We start from the raw sequence: 20,611 nt of genomic DNA, 5'->3' as shown, positions 1-20,611 counted from the left end.
GCTGCAATGAACACAGGGATGCATATTATCTTTTCTTGTAAATTTTTTTTTTCAACGTTTATTTATTTTTGGGACAGAGAGAGACAGAGCATGAATGGGCGAGGGGCAGAGAGAGAGGGAGACACAGAATCGGAAACAGGCTCCAGGCTCTGAGCCATCAGCCCAGAGCCCGACGCGGGGCTCGAACTCACAGACCGCGAGATCGTGACCTGGCTGAAGTCGGACGCTTAACCGACTGCGCCACCCAGGCGCCCCGCATATTATCTTTTCAAGTCACTGTTTTGTTTCTTTGGATAAATACCCAGAAGTGGAATTTCTGGATCACATGGTAATTTTATTTTTAATTTTTTGAGGAACTTCCATATTGTTTTCCATAGTGGCTGCACCAATTTACATTCCTAACAGTGCAATTTACATTACTAACAGTGCACAAGGGTTCCCTTTTCTCCACATCCTCGCCAACACCTGTTACTTCTTATCTTTTGATAATAACCATTCAAACAGGTATAAGGTGATATCTCATTGTGGTTTTGATTTGCAATTCCCCATTGATTAATGAAGTTGGACATCTTTAACGTACTTGTTGGTAATCTGTATGTCTTCTTAAAAAAAAAAGTCTATGCAGATCCTGTGCCTATTTTAAAATGGGATCATTTGTTGTTTTTGCTATTATGTGAGTTCTTTATATATTTTGGATGTTAACTCCTCATTTGATATATGATTTACAAATATTTTCTCCCATTTAGTCTTTTCTCCCATTTGTCTTTTCTCCCAAATATTTTCTCCCATTTGTCTTTTCATTTTGTTGATAGTTTCTTTTGCTGTGCAGAGCTTTTTAATTTGGTGTAGCCCCACTGTAGTTTATTTTTGCTTTTGTTGTCTTTGCTCTTGGTGTCAAATCCAAAAACATCATTGCCAAGAATAGTGTCAAGGGGCTTACTGCCTATGTTTTCTTCTAGGAGTTTCATGGTTTCAGGTCTTACATTCAGGCCTTTAATCCATTTTGAGTCAATTTCTGTGTATGATGTAAGAGACCGGTCGAGTTTCATTCTTTTGCATGTGACTATGCAGTTTCCCAGCACCATTTATTGAAGAGACTGATCTTTCCCATTGCATATTCTTGGTTCCTTTGTAGAAAATTAATTAAACACATAGGCATAGATGTGTTTCTGGGCTTTCTGTTTTGGTCCATTGATCTGTGTCTGTTTTTATGCCAATACCAAAGAGTTCTGATTACTATAGTTTTGTAATATCATTTGAAGCCGGGGAGCGTAATGCCTCCAGCTTTGTTCTTCTTTCTTAAGATTCCTTTGGCTTAAGATTTTGCGGCTCTATACAAACTTTATAGCTGTCTTTTCTAGTTTTGTGAAAAATGCTGTCGGAATTTTAATAGGGATTGCACTGAATCTATAGATTGCTTTGGGTTGTATGGGCATTTTAACAATATGAAGTCTCCCGATCCTTGAGCACAGACTATCTTTCCATTTATTTGCATCATCTTCCATTTTTTTCATCAATGTCTTACACTTACAGTGTACAGGTTTTCCACCTCCTTGGTTAAATTTACTCCTAGGTATTTTATTCTTTTTCATGCAACTGTGACCACTTCTTAAAAGACACATTTAACCCCAAATTAAAACAATTACACTTTACTCATCTGTGATTATGGATATAATATTCATATCTGATTCAGTTATAAAAAACAAAACAAAACAAAACAAACAAACCAACCCTTGGTCCATGGGTTACAAATTCAAATGCATACAGGGGCCAAGTAGGCAATCCTCTATAGAGGAAAAAAGTAATGAAGATGGTGGGCTGGGGCAATGAAGGGTGGTAGGGTGTGATGATGAGGTTGAGGGGCTGGTGTGATGAGGGCGGGGAGCTGTAGCTGTGGGGAGCAGTAGGGCCGTGGTGACTTGGAATATACAAGATCAGTGAAAAGTGGCAGCCATGATTCAGCTCTAGCCACATGCAAGTCCAGGGTTACCAAATCTGATTCTTTAAGGCAAACCACTTTTTGTGTTTCATGGTCCAGTTTTTAAACTAGAAAATTAGTTTGTATTCTTTAAAAGCATTGCTTAAGCCAAACAAAACACAGCAAAGATCTGATCTACAAGACACCAGTTTTTGGAATCTCACCTAGTCTGCAATGAAAATGTCATCAATTTTCATTTAGTGTACATTCCATTCATTGGTTAGCCTCTGTGATCTGAAGGGAAACCAGGCTATATCTTTATAATATAGTCAACTAGAAGACAAAGTAGTAAAGGAAACCATTTCATAAAAAATAACCCATGACATGAAAAGAACATATTTATATAACAATGCTACAAACAGATCCTCACATGTAAATATCTGGCTTGTGGTTTCTGACCACTTACAATGGCAACTTTATTGTACTGCTAAAAAGCAAACCACGAAAGCACTTTCCCGTCACTCACCATCAAGCTTCAAACATGTGGACACATTGAGCGTGCTCCCAGGCTCAATCAACTCTAACTGTATGGAGGTACTGAGTGACCCAAAATTATCATTCCCTGTTGTAGAACTGTAGGGGAAAAGTAGGTCAATTACCACATACTCTATGGAGTTAGGATTTGAAAATCTGAAAATGTGAGCGTTTGAAAAGTGTTTCTTGATAGAGAAAAAAAGTCCTACCACCCATACCGGCAGGAATGCAGCGGTCAAGTTGTTCATATTAATATAAAATTTGCTTGTGTCACTTATTGAAGATACTGGAGAAATTATTCAAAGGTAATTTGTATAATTTCAAACAAGGAAATGTACCTGGATTAAGAACAACAGTCCTTTCTTTTCTGCATTTGTCTTGACACACATTAGTGATTAAGCTTGAAAAGACTCTGAAAAAGTAAAAACTCTGTCGCTGAGAGGATTAACTCTGTATTATAAATTCAATAGCACATTACTTCGTCAGTAGCAACTTCTCTAGAAACACATCCTCAAAAAGTCAGGATGGGTGGAAAAGACCTTTCAAATAGAGTTTTTTAGGTTTTAGGAATGCTCTCAGCTAAGTGCATGAGCAGACATAAAATGAGAACTTCAGAGTTTAATTCTGCGCATTTTATTTAGGCTGGTCTGGGGACAAATCTGCTGGGGCATACAACCCAAAGCCACCGAGAAAGGGATATTTTCTGCATATTTCCAACATGAAAATAAACGTCTGCGTGAAGTGCCCACAGGCAGCCCATGCGGTTTAGAGCTCTCGTGATTTCATCCAGGCTGGCACTAAGCACGGGGCTCCAAAGGACGGAGAGAATTCGTAGCATCTAGGTCTGTGGAATGTTACAGGTCACTTGCTTATTGGTCTGTTTATGCTTCCTTTCATTTGTTTCTAATAAAAATCTTGGAGACCAAAGTTTCTGCTTGAGATGACTTCTTTAGAGTTCCAAAAAGGCCTCACCAGGGCTTTCTGGCTACACTATGACCATCATCTAATGGGTTACAGACACACTTCAGCTTACAGCTCTATCACGGCACAACAGAAATACACGAAACAACATATATCCCACATCATGAATTTCCATTTGGGCCACAGCCAGCATGTTAGGGAAAACTGGAGATGGAAAAGACTTAAGAGTCACATGTCTCATTCTCTCCTCATTTTCTCAGGGCATTTGGCTCTCTAACTTTCATCCAAATTCACCCATCACACAGTGACTACTTCTCTTAGGAAATTATTTGAGGGCCAAGGAAATCTCGCTGCTATCGATGTTATCATTCCACGTAAAATGCCAAGTGTTTGATCTCATACAATTCATCTCAAATTTCATCTACTCATTACTCACTTCTATACATCTGGGCATTAATGAAGTAAAATAGCAAGTTTGTGTGTCTCATACATTACCTGACATAGTGGATGCTCATTCAATATTTGTTTCTTGCCTTTATTTCTAAATTACTGCCTGAATTTAACTTGGAAAAGGCTGATATAGTCTGTGAACTCTCTTCAAATTACTTTAAATCAATATACTCTCAGAGGTACGGAACAGAGAAATGTCATGCTTCTACTTTGCCCTATTTCTCCCACCCTCCCTGGCCCTACAACAACCTTCCTTCATATTCCACTCCCTTACCACCCCTACACAAATTAATTTTTTGTTGTTGTTTTGGTTTTTTTGTTTGTTTTTAAAAAGATTTTTTTAATGGATATTATTTTTGAGAGAGACAAAGAGACAGAGCATGAGTGGGCAAGGGGCAGAGAAAGAGGCAGACACAGAATCCGAAGCAGGCTCCAGGCTCCGAGCTGTCAGCACAGAGCCCGATGTGGGGTTTGAACTCATGAACCGCGAGATCATGACCCAGGCTGAAGTCAGGCGCTCAACCAACTGAGCCACCCAGGTGCCCCCACAAATTAATTTTATATTGAGTAAGGTCTACCATGAATCTCCTTAATTCCATGTGACTTCAACTCTTTCGGTTGTTGATGGCTTCATGATTTTTAACCATCTCTCAATGCTTCAGCACAGCATAGATCAGTCATGAGGATGAACAAAAAAAGGAAAATGTGAAATGAAAGCCTGTACTTTGTAGATGCACAAATAATCTCACTTAACCCCCAAAGGACAGGCTTAAAGACTTTTAAGTATTTACAAAAGTAAATATCCATGAGTTCCTTGCAATGAAATGCTTAACCATTATGCTTTTAAGCAAATGTTTTTCTCTTCCAACACCCAAGAACAGAACATCCTATCCTCATTTTATCAAACTTCAAATTCAAACCAGCTCTACAAAGCTGTATTGTGTGATTTTCCTCTACTACGCTTTCCTGGAGGAAGCAGACGGAAAGCAAGCAGACACACGCAGTCACATCTCCTAGGTCTCAGTTAAATGGTAAGGACAGGTATTAAACAGGTCATTGTGAGCATGATGAAAGCTGCTGGAGGGGAAATGCAGGACCAGGGCTGCTGTGTGTGGTTGAGCAGGTTGTACAGTGCACAAAGACACAAAATCTGAGGAAGCACCACCCACATCTCACATCTTGTTGAGTTGTATATCTCTCAGGACAATTCTATGACAGATGGTGCCCAAGCATGCTGTACTAATGAAATCACTGTATCACAGTAATTTGCAGACAAACAGAAATAACGTATCACGAGAAAGGCTGCCTTTTTCTAATTCACAAAAAGACACCATGTAGACAAGAAGAGGGCCCTGTAGGGTGCTAAGGGAACAGAGAGAATAAGCCTGTTTAATTTAGTCTAGAAGCCAAGAAAGACCTTCTGGGGAGGGAAGGATTAGTAGTAGTTTAAAATTGTACTACAAACTCCACAGAATATCCAACTTATTTCTTTTTACTAGATTTTTGGTATAACAGTTTCTCTAAAAACACATTCTCAAATTGCAGTTAGACCTTGAAAGAAATCTGCCCTTCAGCCTCTCTGAAGTTCATTAGCAAGTAAACAGAAGCCATAGGAAGCCAGAGCAAGAAGACAGAAAGTTACACACACATCATAGGCTGCTATGCTTTTCCTAGGACAAATTTCTGTGTCTGTTTTTTTTTTTAAATATTTTTTAACATTTATTCATTTTTAAGAGACAGAGACAGAATGTGAGTGGGGGAGAGGCAGAGAGAGAGGGAGACACAGAATCCAAAACAGGCTCCAGGTTCTGAGCTGCCTGCACAGAGCCTGATGGGCGGCTCAAACCCACAAACCGTGAAATCATGACCTGAGCTGAAGCTGGACACTTAACCGACTGAGCCACCCAAGTGCCCCTGTTTTTGTTTGTGTGTGTGTGTTTTTTTAAATGTATTTTGTCTTGGTAGGTTATTTGCAAATTCTGGTATTTTCCAACACATTTCAGTAGGAAACATGTGGAACGGTCAAGGGGTAATTGCTGCTCCATGGCTGGACAAATGAGCTGTGAGGATCCTACTTTTCTGCTCCCTGAAAATGAGCCATTACATGCATGAGAACAATGGAAAGCATTTCTTAAACTGGTTCCTCCATTTTAGAGAATTTAATCATCAGCCATCTTCTGGGGGCGTGGGAAGGGATGCCTTATGAAGAATGAGCTTTGTTTCTAAGTAATACTAATAATTATAAATCACAGTGACAGTAGCTAGTGTTGCCTACATGTCAAACTCTGCAGTTCGTATCCAACACTGTTCTTAGCCATTTGCGTTTACTCTGCTTTTCCCCAGGACAACTTCTGAGGTAAGAACTCTTCTTTATTTTTTATTTTTAAGGAATCTCGACACACAGCATGGGGCCTGAACCTACAACCCTGAGATCGAGGGTCGCACGCTCCTCCCCCGACTGAGCGAGCCAGACGCCCCCTGAGGTAAGAAGTCTTTGTATCTCCACTTTACAGGTTAGGGATCTGAGGCATGAACCTGTTTACATAACTTGTATGAGGCCACAGAGCTTTCCAGCGGCAGAGCTGGGATTTGAACCCTGGCAGTGTGGCCCCAGAGCTCATGTTCTGGACCATTCAACTGCCCTGTCTGGTTGGGACAAACATCCAGCCTAGGCTAGAGACGAAATTGAGAAATAACCACTAAGTTTTCTTAATTAATGGAAACACAAACACAAGTCAACATCTAGAACTAACCACACTGCCAGTGTAACTAGCCTATCAGTCAGAATGAGCGTTTGGACGTATTCTCCAGTGAGAAAGACCTTCAGGGAGAAAGCGTAAGGTGACGCAAGAATACTAGGGCTCTGACATTCTCAGAAAGTTGGACCCAGGCCTGGGCATTCAGATCTGCCAGGATTATTTCCCATTATCCAATCCTTAAGACTCAGACAGGCTAGATCACTCGCTCGTGCCAGGCAGTGGAGATTAGAGAATTATTAATGTGAGCACTGCCTTAAGAATTCCCTAAAGGGTTTTTTGCAGAATTGCTGTCCTTTTTCTTTTCTTCTCTTTTTTTTTGGGGGGGGGGGGGCGCAGACAGAAGGAGGGAGGGAGAGAATCCCAAGCAGGCTTTTTTTTTTTTTTTCCTCCCCCGCTGAGTGTGGAACGGAGCTGGCGCTGAGTGAGCCTGACACGGGGCTCGTCCCACGGCCCTGGGATCATGACCTGAGCCAAAACCAAGAGTCAGATGCTCAACTGACTGAGTCGCCCAGCGCCCCAGAACTGCTGTCCTTTGAGGATGCTTCATATAAAAACGTTTTGTGGTCGGTAGGTTCCAAACACCTGGCCGACTGCACCTGCCTCTGAAAGACTGACAGTGTGCCCAGAAACCCAACACTAATGAAACCTGGCTGACATTTAAAACCCAATATCACAGGGGCGCCTGGGTGGCTCAGTCGGTTGAGCTTCCGACTTCGGCTCAGGTCATGATCTCACCATCTGTGAGTTCGAGCCCCGCGTCGGGCTCTGAGCTGTCAGCACAGAGGGGCCTGCTTCGGATTCTGTGTCTCCCTCTCTCTCTAACCCTCCCCTGCCCATGCTCTGTCTCTCTCTGTCTCAAAAATAAAATAAAAAACATTAAAAGAAATTAAAAAAAAATAAATAAAACCCAATATCACAGAACTCTGTTTGATTATGGAGCTCTTTGCCTCCTTTGGAACCACCAGTAAAACCAGGGCCTGAGGAGCGCGGCTGCAAGGTGAGCCTGTCAGCAAGGAGCAGCAGAACACATGGAGAAGGGGAAAGCACGGAGAAAGGAAGATGCTCTGAGGCAGGACTGTGAGAAGAGCACAAACTGAGATAGCCATACTGCTTACCATGGTGTTTCTTACATACTAGTCCTAAAAACAATTTGTTCAGTTAAACTTACAAAGGGAAAAGGAATTTTGATTATGTAACGCAAAACAGCGGTTCTGACATATTAGGGGGCCTGCCATGCTGTGGGTAGCGAGATTAGAACACATGATTACCCACACGGTATCTCCCCTCACTTCCGGAAAGGAAAAAAGGAGCATGGTGTTGTTGGTGTGAACCAGATCACCTCAGCAGAGGGAGGAAGAGGGCAGAAAGTACCTACCCTTCGGTTGGACTTCAGAGCTCAAGCTTTTTTTTTTTTTAAAGTTTTGGATTTTAATTTTCTTTCGTTTTTTTTTTTTTTTTTAATTTTAAAAGTAACAAAAGATAGAAGACAGACCAGGCAAGAATATGCAATCCCCCATCCCATGCAACACTGCAATGTATACTATCTATCTTTTTTTTTTTTTTTTAACTCAGAAGGAAATTTTGATTTCTTTCATGAATTTCTCAAGACATAACAGTGGGGGGAAGTTCCAGCACAGAAAAGTGTGGACGCTTTTCTGCCTCATCTGTAGACAGAGCCATATGATATGGCTATTTTAAAAATACTCTCCTTTTTGTTTCAGGTCCTTTAGAGTTTCTAGAATCTTTATAAGGAACCTCAGGGTGGTAGGGGTTTGTGCTGGGGGCTATTCTCAATCACCAGTGGTCCACAACCCTCCTACGACACTTCACAACCTAAATGCAGCTCAGGAATGTGTGGGAATATTTACTCGTGAGCATATACTAGTTTGCAAAGATTGCAAAGTAGGAAATGGCTTGTATTTGAGGCTGTAAGTTTACTTCTTTGAACCATTTTATGGGCAGAGAGGGAGGCTGTTAAAAAGATTGTAACGTTGAAATATCAACTGGGGCTAAAAGCACACAAAGAATGTAGCATTAAGAAAGGTCCACCTGTTAAACCAGTGAGCTCAGAGTGTGAACATGAGTGGACTGGCCCCACAGGGGGCTTGGGGAGGACAGGGCACTGTCTAAGGTGAGTGGGAAAACTTAAGCTTCCTATTACTAATGAGAGCTTTGAGCAAGTCAGGCCAAGAGGAGCAGCCTCACAGGCAGCTCAGCTGAAGGGCTGTGAAGGGTATCAAGGTGACCTTAATCTCTAGCGACTTCCAAATGCTCACTTTAGGTCCCACAGAGCTTGGCTATATTTCATTTCTGTGAAATCTCTGACCATTACAACAAGTCCAGCCACACTCCCCTTCCTTTGAGCTAGTTGGACCAGCTCTCTTTTTCTTGTTCCCAGAGGAAAGGATTCCCAGGGCTGAGTGACTCGAGATAACTGCAGAATTTCAACTGAGTGTACCAACCCTCCTCCAGGTGTCTGTTTATATTCCTGGACACTGTTTTGTCTACTTCCTGGAAATGAAGCATAAAGCAAAACAAGAAGCAAAAATAAAAACCAGCTCTAAATATACAGTCATTATGAAGAAAAACACATTTTCAGAATAACTGGGGCCTGTAGAAGTCCCAAGGTGACAATATAACGAGATCTTTTATCTATTATTTGTCAGATCTTGAGAAGAAAAAAAGAAATCCACAATGTCCACATTCATAGTATGTGTAGCAAAAAGAAGATACACTAAAATTGCTCATTTTATTGGGATGTTAAAAATGGTAAATGATTATATAAATTGTGTGCCTATTCAGAGAAGTAACAGTATGGTAATTTTAACTGAACAATTTCTAGAAAGCTACAAAAGTGTTCTTTGCTAAATATTCTACCCTAGTACACCACGGAAGTATTTTAAGTAAGATATTTTGAATGATTAAGAAGGAGAAACTACTTTCAACATAAAATAAAATTCTCTTTGAATATACATTATTTTGGTTTAAACTCTGCTTTCTTTAAGAATATCATATCCTTAGGAGAAATATTAAAATCGGGACATGTGAGCACATCTTATGCTTGATCTGGCTGTTACCAGACAATAATCATCAACTTGTTTCTATTTCAGTGAAGATTTCAAATTCACAGACATTTAGAAACATGCTGTTTCCATAGCAGCAAATAAAGAGTAAAATTAAAAGGATTTTTATTGATTTTAACAAGTCTGGGAAAATTTATTCATCTTTTTAGCAGTGATTTTGCTCTTTTTTTTTAGTCTTTAGCAACATCTCATATTCTCTTTTCTATATATATTTAGTACATCATGTAAGTTTTGAAAAATAGGTTAATTGTGACATTACCGTAAATGTACACATTCTTATAGTAATGGAGAATAACCAATATTTGATCCTTAGCGTAAAAGAGATACTGAACTATGCAGTCAAGATGAGGCATCAAATGCTCTAACTACAAGCAACATGAGCTTAACATCTGAATAAAATACAACACTGTACAAATATTTTTAGATAATTCATTAACGATTTAAAAAGCATGGTATAACATTTGCTGTTACTATTAATTTATTAAGGCGCACACACTGGAAATAAGGCTTTCAAACATCAATACTACAGCTATAAAACGCAAGTTTCTTTCTGGTTAATGTGGCAGCATGATGGCAGATAAGTGAAACCAGCAGTATAATCGTGCCAAGTTAACCTGCTAAGAAAATAGGACTTCATTCCTTTGTTCGCGTGTTGTTTAAGTTGTATGTTTTTCTGCCAATTATTCTGATGTCTAAAACTTTCTATTTGTCAAAACACAGAGAAATGGCTCACCTGTAACAGACACACAGCCTAACGGAGCGATGAGAGTAATGGGGGCAAATCCGTAGGCTGCAAAGTTGCCCATCTCCCCAACGGCCATGAGCACGGCCCCAGCCCACCACAACATACTCTTGAAGTATGGCCTTGGGTGTTCCTGGTGTGCTAACTGGACATGAGAATATTTCTGGAAGGAAATCAGGATGCAAATAAGAAAATATCTCTACCACAAATTAAAACTTGCCCTGAAAAGTTTTGGTCCTATGCATTTGCATCATGGCTTTTATTTGCAGGTTATTACAGAGCAATTGCTATGGCTTTCTGCTTGTTCCAAACATATTAACTGCAGAAGTGACTCCCATTGATGGAGAATTTTGTGGAGGAAAGGGCCTTCTCACATAGGAATGTTGCTTAATTCTGATAACTGTAAAGTTAGTACCAGTCTTCCTCTCCAAAGATGAGGAGTATGTTAAGGAGTTAAGTGTCTTAACACTACTTTCAGAATGCCGAAAAAGTTCAGATGCCAAAATAAACATTCGGGAAATAAAAATAATAAGTTACTAAAGGAAAATCCTTTGAAAATGGATTCAAATGTATGAGTCAAAGTAGCTACCACAATAAACATAGCAAGGCAGAATGCTTTGATAGTTGGGGGTTGGGGTGATAGATGCTTATTTACATCTGGTTTGAGTATTTTTTGTATTTGAAACATATATATTCATGGCCATTACATAAAGCCCAATTTACTTATTGATTTTATGACAACTGAACTTACTTTCTTATAAGAAGTATATACAATTCTAGATTATGTTTGAAAACTTAAAAAAATAATAAAAGTACTAGAAGAAAACAGAACATTAAAAATAAATCTTGGTTTACGCCAAGATTATGAACAACTTTGGTACAAATTTGTGGTACCAATTTACAAACTACTGAGGCACCTTGCCTAGGATATGCAATACTATTAAGATGCCCACAAAAATATTTAATTTCTTTTAAAATTAGAAGAAGAAAAAAGTGAACGCAATCCAGCCTAAGATATATTTGTCTTTATGTCAGTGAGGTCATAAAATATAATTGTTTAGATTTTTTGTGGAAGAAGGATCCCAGGAGGGCAAAAGTGCCTGAGACCCCTTCAAGCCATAATGTGTCCCTAGATCAAACTACACTTAGAAAAACAAGCTACTTCTTACCTGAATATTTAGGGAAATACTGATTACCAAGTTTCCTAAGATGGCCAGCAAAACTCCAAAAAGGTGAATCTGTAAAAGAAAATGTTTTCTTTTTTCAGTAACACTTGTAAGATATTTACTAAAAATCCCCTCCCCACCCAAAACAATAAAATTTAAGTTGATACATTCATTCATTTGTTCATTCATTCAGCAAATATTTACATAGCACCCATTTTCCAGGATCATTTGGATTATGAATAGTGGTTTTGTCAGAATTTGGTTTTTTTCACTTTAGTCAAATATTATCCTTTAGAACTAGCTCAATGCTTTACTGAATTCTCTAGATATTTAATTCACTAAAATAAAGAAAATAGTTAGCAGGTTCTTTTTCTAAGGTGCTTCTTATTTATCCTTTCTGTCAATTTTCCTCAGCAACCCCCCTGATTGCGGTGTTCATTGCCTCAAGTATGGACCGTAAAATTGTTTCCCATCTGGTCTCCCTCTCTCCTTTCTCTTAACATATTCTGGAGGACTGTAGTATGAAAGAAAGATCACTGGCCTTGGAGATAAAGGATGAATCTGAGATTCAGATCTATTTTCTTTTTTTTTTTTTTTAACATTTTTTTTATTTGAGAGAGAGAGAGAGCACAAGCAGGGGAGGGGGGCAGAGAGAGAGAGAGAGAGAGAGAGAGAGAGAGAGAGAGAATCTCAAACAGGATCCATGCCCAGTACAGAGCCTGATATGGGTCTTGATCCCACAACCCTGAGATCATGACCTGAACTGAAATCAAGGGTTGACCATTCAACTGACTGAGCACCCAGGCGCCCCAGATCTGCTATTTTCTAACAGGTAACTTTGAGCAAATTATTTCAGCTCCCTGGCCTCAGTAAACAAGAAGATGTTGAATAAGATGTTTCTAAAATCCCCTTCCCCCTAAAGTTCTATGATCTCCATCGGGGGTAGACTACATTTTCCTACTACTCCATTAAATATGCTGTGGTATGGTCCAGATGAGGACGGCTTATGGGGAACTGGTAAAGTAGTTTTATATTCGATGTAGTTGACTGTAGAGAAACACTGTGGCTTTCTCTGATCTTGCTTTCTCAGACTCTACATGGTAAGTGCCTTTATTCCTTCTTCTTCTTTTTTTTTTTAATTTATTTATTTTTGGGGACAGAGACAGAGTGCAAGCAGGGAAGGGGCAGAGAGAGAGGGAGACACAGAATCTGAAGCAGGCTCCAGGCTTCAAGCTGTCAGCACAGAGCCCAATGTGGGGCTCGAACCCATGAAGTGCAGGATCATGACCTAGGCCGAAGTCAGATGCCTAACCGTCTGAGCCACCCACGTACCCCTATTTCTTCTTTTAGAATTTCATGTGCATCACTAGGTTCTATGAAGAGATGGCAAACTGTCTGAGGGAAGAGAACCATGTCTTAGGCTTCTCTTGGATCTCCTACATCATCTACTTTATAAAATTAGGGGCTCTTGAAAAATACGTGCTGGAAAAAGTATATAATGGTTTAAAACAAGAACTAAAAAGAGATTAAAAAATAAGTGCTTGGGGAGCCTGGGTGGCTCAGTCAGTTAAACATCCAACTTCAACTCAGGTCATGATCTTGCAGTTTGTGAGTTCGAGCCCCACATTGGGCTCTCTGCTGTCAGCCCAGAACCCACTTTGGATCTCTGTCTCCTTCTCTCTCTGCTCTTCCCCCACTGGTTCTCTCTTTGTCTCTCTCTTAAAATAAATAAACTTAAAAAAAAAGTTTTTACACATTGCTGAACATGTTTACTTCAAAAGATGCATTTATTGCTCCTATCAAGGCACAAAAGCATCATATCTTTCTACCAGGATAAATTAGCAGTGATATCAGGGATCTTCCCCCTTCTTTTTCTACAGTACACAACTCCTAGCTAGCTTCAAATTCCAAGGAGTTATTTGAATTTCAAAAGAATATTATAACCACAAGGAGCTCTTTTCAGAATGCAAAATGCCTTTGAAGTTTTAAAACTTTATTATATGTGCTGAAGTGAAATTCAGTGTTTTTAAAAAATGAAGCAGAAAAGTTGAAAACCCATTTAATAGCTGATATATAATATCCATAGCCTTTAATCAGTTAAGAATGTTCTTTTCCTAATAAAGGCACTTGGCAATAATTTTGATCACTATTCCTCATGGGGAAAAATCGTATCATAATTGTGCTATTTCCATGCTTTCAATTTATAATCGAATGCGTTTGGCAGTAATTACGAAAATAAAGTTTCATAAGAAGTTTGGGATTGAATGGATAATTTTGAAATCTTCCACAATTACAACAGTAAATTATAGAATAGAAATAACTTACTTCAGTACTTTAAATCACTCACTGAATAGTTTGAATTGAACTCACTACCAGGCTGAGTGTTTAGAAATTAGTAGCAAGATTTGGCAATAATTTCTTGGATGTGAGACCAAAAGCACAGGCCAAAAAAACAAAACAAAACAAAACAAAAACCAAGACTAGATAAGCTGGACTCCATCACGATTAAAATCTTTTGTGCAACAGCAAAGGAAACAACCAACAAAACTAAAAGGCAACCAACGGAATGGGAAAAGATATTTGCAAATGACATATCGGACAAAGGGCTAGTATCCAAAATCTATAAAGAGCTCACCAAACTCCACACCCGAAAAACAAATAACCCAGTGAAGAAATGGGCAGAAAACATCCGGATGGCCAACAGGCACATGAAAAGATGCTCAACGTTGCTCCTTATCAGGGAAATACAAATCAAAACCACACTCAGGTATCACCTCACGCCAGTCAGAGTGGCCAAAATGAACAAATCAGGAGACTATAGATGCTGGAGAGGATGTGGAGAAACGGGAGCCCTCTTGCACTGTTGGTGGGAATGCAAATTGGTGCAGCCGCTCTGGAAAGCAGTGTGGAGGTTCCTCAGAAAATTAAAAATAGACCTACCCTATGACCCAGCAATAGCACTGCTAGGAATTTATCCAAGGGATACAGGAGTACTGATGCATAGGGGCACTTGTACCCCAATGTTTATAGCAGCACTCTCAACAATAGCCAAATTATGGAAAGAGCCTAAATGTCCATCAACTGATGAATGGATAAAGAAATTGTGGTTTATATACACAATGGAATACTACGTGGCAATGAGAAAAAATGAAATATGGCCTTTTGTAGCAACGTGGATGGAACTGGAGAGTGTGATGCTAAGTGAAATAAGCCATACAGAGAAAGACAGATACCATATGGTTTCACTCTTATGTGGGTCCTGAGAAACTTAACAGAAACCCATGGGGAAGGGGAAGGAAAAAAAAAAAAAGAGGTTAGAGTGGGAGAGAGCCAAAGCATAAGAGACTGTTAAAAACTGAGAACAAACTGAGGGTTGATGGGGGTGGGAGGGAGGGGAGGGTGGGTGATGGGTATTGAGGAGGGCACCTTTTGGGATGAGCACTGGGTGTTGTATGGAAACCAATTTGACAATAAATTTCATATATTAAAAAAAAATCTTTTGTGCAACAAATGACACTATTAATGGAGTGAAAGGTGACTTACACGGTGGCAGAAAATATTTGCAAATCATATATCTGACAAAGATTGATATCCAAGATACTTAAAGAACTCTTACAATTCAACAACAAAATTGATAACCCAATTAAAAATGGGCAAAGGACATAAGAGACTCTTAAAAACTGAGAATAAACTGAGGGTTGATGGAGGGTAGGAGGGAAGGGAAAGTGGGTGATGGGCATTGAGGAAGGCACCTGTTGGGATGAGCACTGGGTGTTGTATGGAAACCAATTCGACAATAAATTTCATATTAAAAAAAATTAAAGCCACAAATGACTGAAAAAATAAAAATGGGCAAAGGACTTGAATAGACATTTCTCCAAAGAAATTATACAAATGGCCAATAGGCACATGAAAAGATGTTCAACAGCACTAATTACTAGGGAAATGCAAATCAAAATCACAATGAGCTACCACCTCACACCCACTGGGAGGGCTATAATAAAAACAAACAAACAAACAAACAAACAAACAAACAAACAAACAGGGGTGCCTGGGTGACTTGGTCTGTTGAGCGGCCAACTCTGACTTTGGCTCAGATCATGATCACAGGGTTGTGGGATTGAGTCCCATCCCATGTTGGGCTCCTCACTGAGTGTGGAGCCTACTTAAGAGTCTCTCTCTCCCCTTCTCCCTCTCTCCCTCACTCAAGCCCTCTCTCTAAAACAAACCAGAAAACAACAAGTGTTGGAAAGGATGTGGAGAAACTGGAACCCTTGTGCACTGCTGAAAAGAATGTAAAATAGTACAGCTGCTGATCATACAACACATACAGGAATTAACTCAAAATCAAAGACTTAATGGGGCGCCTGGGTGGCTCAGTCGGTTAAGTGTCCGACTTCAGCTCAGGTCACGATCTCACGGTCCGTGAGTTCGAGCCCCGCGTCAGGCTCTGGGCTGATGGCTCAGAGCCTGGAGCCTGCTTCCGATTCTGTGTCTCCCTCGCTCTCTGTCCCTCCCCCATTCATGCTCTGTCTCTCTCTGTCTCAAAAATAAATAAACGTTAAAAAAAAAATTTTATAAAAAAAAAAAAATCAAAGACTTAAGAGCCAAAACTCTAAAATTCTCAGACAAAAGCAGGAATAAATCTTTATAATCTTGGATTTGGCTATGGATTCTTACAGGTAAGATATCAAAGTCACAAGCAACAAAAGAAAAAATAATTAGACCTTATTAATATGAAAAGTTTTATGTTTCAAAGGACACTAATAATAAAGTGAAAAGGCAATCCATAAAGTGGGAGAAAATATTTGGAAATCATATATCTGATATAGGACTTGTACCTAGAATATATATAAAAAAAAAAACTCTTACAACTCAATGACAAAAAGAAAAATATCCCAATTAAAAATGGGCAAAGGGGGGCGCCTGGGTGGCTCAGTCGGCTGAGCGTCCGACTTCGGCTCAGGTCACGATCTCATGGTCCGTGAGTTCGAGCCCCGTGTCAGGTTCTGTGCTGACAGCTCGGAGCCTGGAGCCTGCTTCGGATTCTATGTCTCCCTCTCTCTCTCTGCTCCTCCCCTGTTCGTGCTCTGTCTCTCTCTGTCTCAAAAATAAATAAAAATAAAAATAAAAATAAAAATGGGCAAAGGACCTGAATAGCCATTTCTCCAAAGAAGACAAATGTCTGACAAGCACATGAAAGGATGTCAACATCATTAGTCACCAGGTAATGCAAATGAAAAACACAGTGCTGTACCGCTTCACACCAAATAAGGTGGCTATAATCAAAAAGTCAGATAATAACAAGTGTTGGTGAGGATGTAGATCAATCAGTAGCCTCATACACTGCTGATGGAAATACTAAATGTTGCAACCACTTTGGAAAAACAGTCTGGCAGTTCCTCAACATTTTAAGCGTGGAATTTCCATTTGACTCAGCAATTCCACTCCTAGGTATATATCCAAGAGAAATGAAAACACATCTACACAAATACTTGTACACAAGTGTCCAGAGCAGTATTATTCATAACATAGCCAAAAGTGAAAATGACTTAAATGTCTATCAACAAATGAATACACAAAACGTAGTATATATTCATACAACAGAATATTATTTATCCACAAAAAGGAATGCAGCATAGGTATATGCTACAACCTGGATGAACCTTGAAAATTTTATGCTATGTAAAAGAACCTAGTCACAGAAGACCATGTGTTAAAGGATTCCTTTTATATGAAAGGTCCAGAGTAGGCAAATCTATTAATAGAGAAAGCAGATTAGTGGTTGCTTAGGGATGGGGAGAATGCAGGGCTTGGGGATAACAGCCAAAGTGTGGAAGGTTTCTTTTATTTACTTTTTTTTTTCTTAATAATTTATTGTCAACTTAGCTAACATACAGTGTAGTTTTGGCTTCAGGAGCAGATTCCCAAGATTTATCACTTACATACAACACCCAGTGCTCATCTCAACAAGTGCCCTCCTCAATGCCCATCACCCATTTTCCCTGCACCCCCCAACCCCATCAACCCTCAGTTTGTTCTTTGTATTTAAGAGTCTCTTATGGTTTGCCTCCCTGTTTGTAACTAATTTTCCTTCCCTTCTCCCATAGTCTTCTGTTAAGTTTCTCAAATTCCACCTATGAGGGACAACATATGATACCTGTCTGCCTCTGACTGACTTATTTCACTTAGCATAATACCCTCCAGTTCCATCCATGTTGTTGCAGTGACAAGATTTCGTTCTTTTTCATCACCAAGTAGTATTCCAGTGTGTGTGTGTGTGTGTGTGTGTGTGTGTGTATACATCTTCTTTATCCATTCATCAGGTGATGGACATTTGGGCTCTTTCCATAATTTGGCTATTGTTGAAAGCGCTGCTATAAACATTGGGGTACAAGTGCCCCTATGAATCGGCACTCTATCCTTTGGATAAATTCTTAGTAGTGCTATTGCTGTGTCATAGGGTAATTCTACTTTTACTTTTTTGAGGAACCTCCATACTGTTTTCTAGAGTGGTTGCACCAGTTTGCATTCAAGGGTGGAAGGTTTCTTTTTGAGGTGATGAAAATATTTTAAAGTTGATTGTGGTGATGGTCACACAACTCTGTAAAGGTACTAAAAACCAGTGTTTTTACAGCATTCGGCGCTGTATGCTATATGATTTACATTTTAATGAAGTTGTTACAAACAATAAAATAATTTTTAGTACACAAAGTATTTACTTTTTTTTTTTTTTTTGGCCCAGAGAAATAAAACGTTCCCAATGTAGCTAGCTCTCTTACAGTCTCTTCTCACTTCCAGAAGAGAAGTTAACTTTTTCCTGAAGTTGATTTAGATCAATTTCTTTCCTTCCTAGATTTGCTTTTATTATCTTTCTTTACTGAGTTTTTCATCTTCATTTAGACTCTCAACTCATTAGCTTTTCCTCTTTCTTCCTATATAACATATGCAAGTGCAGCTATATATGTTCCTTTAAAAATTTTTTTAACGTTTATTTATTTTTGAGACAGAGAGAGACAGAGCATGAACGGGGGAGGGGCAGAGAGAGAGAGAGACACAGAATCCGAAGCAGGCTCCAGGCTCTGAGCCATCAGCCCAGAGCCCGACGTGGGGCTCGAACTCAGGGACCACGAGATCGTGACCTGAGCTGAAGTCGGACGCTTAACCGACTGAGCCACCCAGGCGCCCCTATGTTCCTTTAAGTACACCCTCTGTTTTGGTTCCATGCATACTTTTGGCATGCACAGTTTCCATTGGCATTTAGTTCTAAATATTTCATAAATATTGTATTATTTTTATCTGAACCTTATATTATTCAGAGGTCTGTATTTTAATATTTCTAAATGAATGGGGATGTTGGTCATTGCTTTCTTACCAATTTCTAATTTTATTGAGTTGTGGATAGAAAATATGCTGTGTGTAAATTAACATTCGCTTTTTCACCTAGTATATGGTGGAAAGTGAAATTTGTTTTGTGACCTAATAGTGTATGGTCAAGTTTTATAAGTATTCCATGTATGCTTGAAAATATTCTTTAAAAATTGTTTATTTGTTTTGAGAAAGGAGTGAGAGAGTGTGCAGGGGAGGGGCAGAGAGAAAGGGAGAGAGAATCCCAAGCAGGCTCTACACTGTCAGTACACAGCCCGGTGTGGGGCTCGAACTCACGAACTGTGAGATCATGACCTGAGCAGAAATCAAGAGTTGGATGCTTAACTCACTGAACCACCCAGGAACTCCTGAAAAGAAAGTATTTTTAATTGTTGGGTTAACATATTATATATGTATTTTTTTTCTATCCATCTATCTACCTATCTCCATTAATTCATTGCTCAAATCTTTGATAATAAATTTCGGACTGCTTTGCCTATCAATTGCTAATATAGGTATATTAAAAATCTAAACATGGATGTATCCACTTTCCTTTTAAATATATTGAATTTTGCTTTACATATTTTAAGGCTATGGAGTTAGGTAGGTATATAAAAGTTCAGGATTGTCTTATCTTTCCAGTTAATTATTGCTTTTATCATTATATATTGACTCTTTTAATCTCAATAACCTTTTCCCTTTAAAGTTTATTTTATCTGATATTAATATAATGTAGCTGCTTTCTTTGGATATTTGCCACTTTCCATATCACTTTACTTTCAACATTTCTGTGTCATTATATTTAGTCAGTTCTCTTATACACTGAAAATAACTGAATTAAAAAAAAAAACCTGAGACTTTCTGTTAAACGGGAAGTTTAGTCCATTTTATTTATTGTGAGTAAAAATATATTTTCATTTGTTTCTACCATCTTTTTTTGTATTTGCAGTTATTTTGCTTTTTCTTTGCTTTCTAATTTCTCCTTTCCAGAGTCTTCTTGGATTGACTGAGCACTCTTTTTTCTTCCCCTTACTCTTTTGGCTAGGAAGTTATACACCTTATTTATATTCTTTTAGTAATTCTTGTGTTTTTTCAACTTTTATTTTGAAATAATTATTGACTCACAGTAGGCCTCAAATAAATGTAAAGATAGGTCCCAAGCACTCTTTTTTGGTTGTATTTTTTTTAATGTTTATTTTATTTTTGAAAGAGAGAGAGCATGAGCAGGGGAGGGACAGAGAGAGGGACACAGAGGATCTGAAGCAGACTCTGCACTGACAGCAGAGAGCCCGATGTGGGGCTTGAACTCCAGAACCGTGAGATCGTGACCTGAGCCAGAATGAAGAGTTGGACACTTAACCAACTGAGCCACCCAGGCACCCCCCAAGCACTCTTCCCCCAGCCTCCCCTCACAGTTCACATTTTACACTACTATACTAAAACATCAAAATCAAGAAATCAGAATTGGTAAAGATCTTGTTCAGATTTTACCAGCTATACTAGCACTTGTGTGTGTGTGTGTGTGTGCGCGCGCGCGCACACGTGTGCGCGTGTGTGTGTGACAAGATCCTCATCTGTACCATCACCATAAGATTCCCTTGTTACCCCTTTACTGATACACCCATCTTTTTCCCCTCCCCAACCCTAACCTGTAGCAACCCCTAATCTGT

At 39.2% G+C, this 20,611-nt stretch overlaps 1 protein-coding gene across 1 annotated transcript in view; it reads right to left on the bottom strand.

Moving 5' to 3' along the window:
- NIPAL2 (NIPA like domain containing 2) overlaps positions 1 to 20,611 on the bottom strand; it is an 84,367-nt gene that overhangs the window by 47,724 nt on the left and 16,032 nt on the right. Inside the window, exons 2-3 of the mRNA XM_032591928.1 lie at positions 11,577 to 11,645; positions 10,399 to 10,570 (exon numbers count right to left, since the gene is read on the bottom strand). Of these exons, the coding sequence (XP_032447819.1) occupies positions 10,399 to 10,570; positions 11,577 to 11,645 (241 nt within the window). The remainder of the gene's footprint in view (positions 1 to 10,398; positions 10,571 to 11,576; positions 11,646 to 20,611) is intronic.

The sequence above is a fragment of the Lynx canadensis genome, chromosome F2, assembly GCF_007474595.2.
Source record: "Lynx canadensis isolate LIC74 chromosome F2, mLynCan4.pri.v2, whole genome shotgun sequence".
NCBI classification, from domain to species: domain Eukaryota; kingdom Metazoa; phylum Chordata; class Mammalia; order Carnivora; family Felidae; genus Lynx; species Lynx canadensis.
This window is presented reverse-complemented; position numbering and strand designations above follow the sequence as displayed.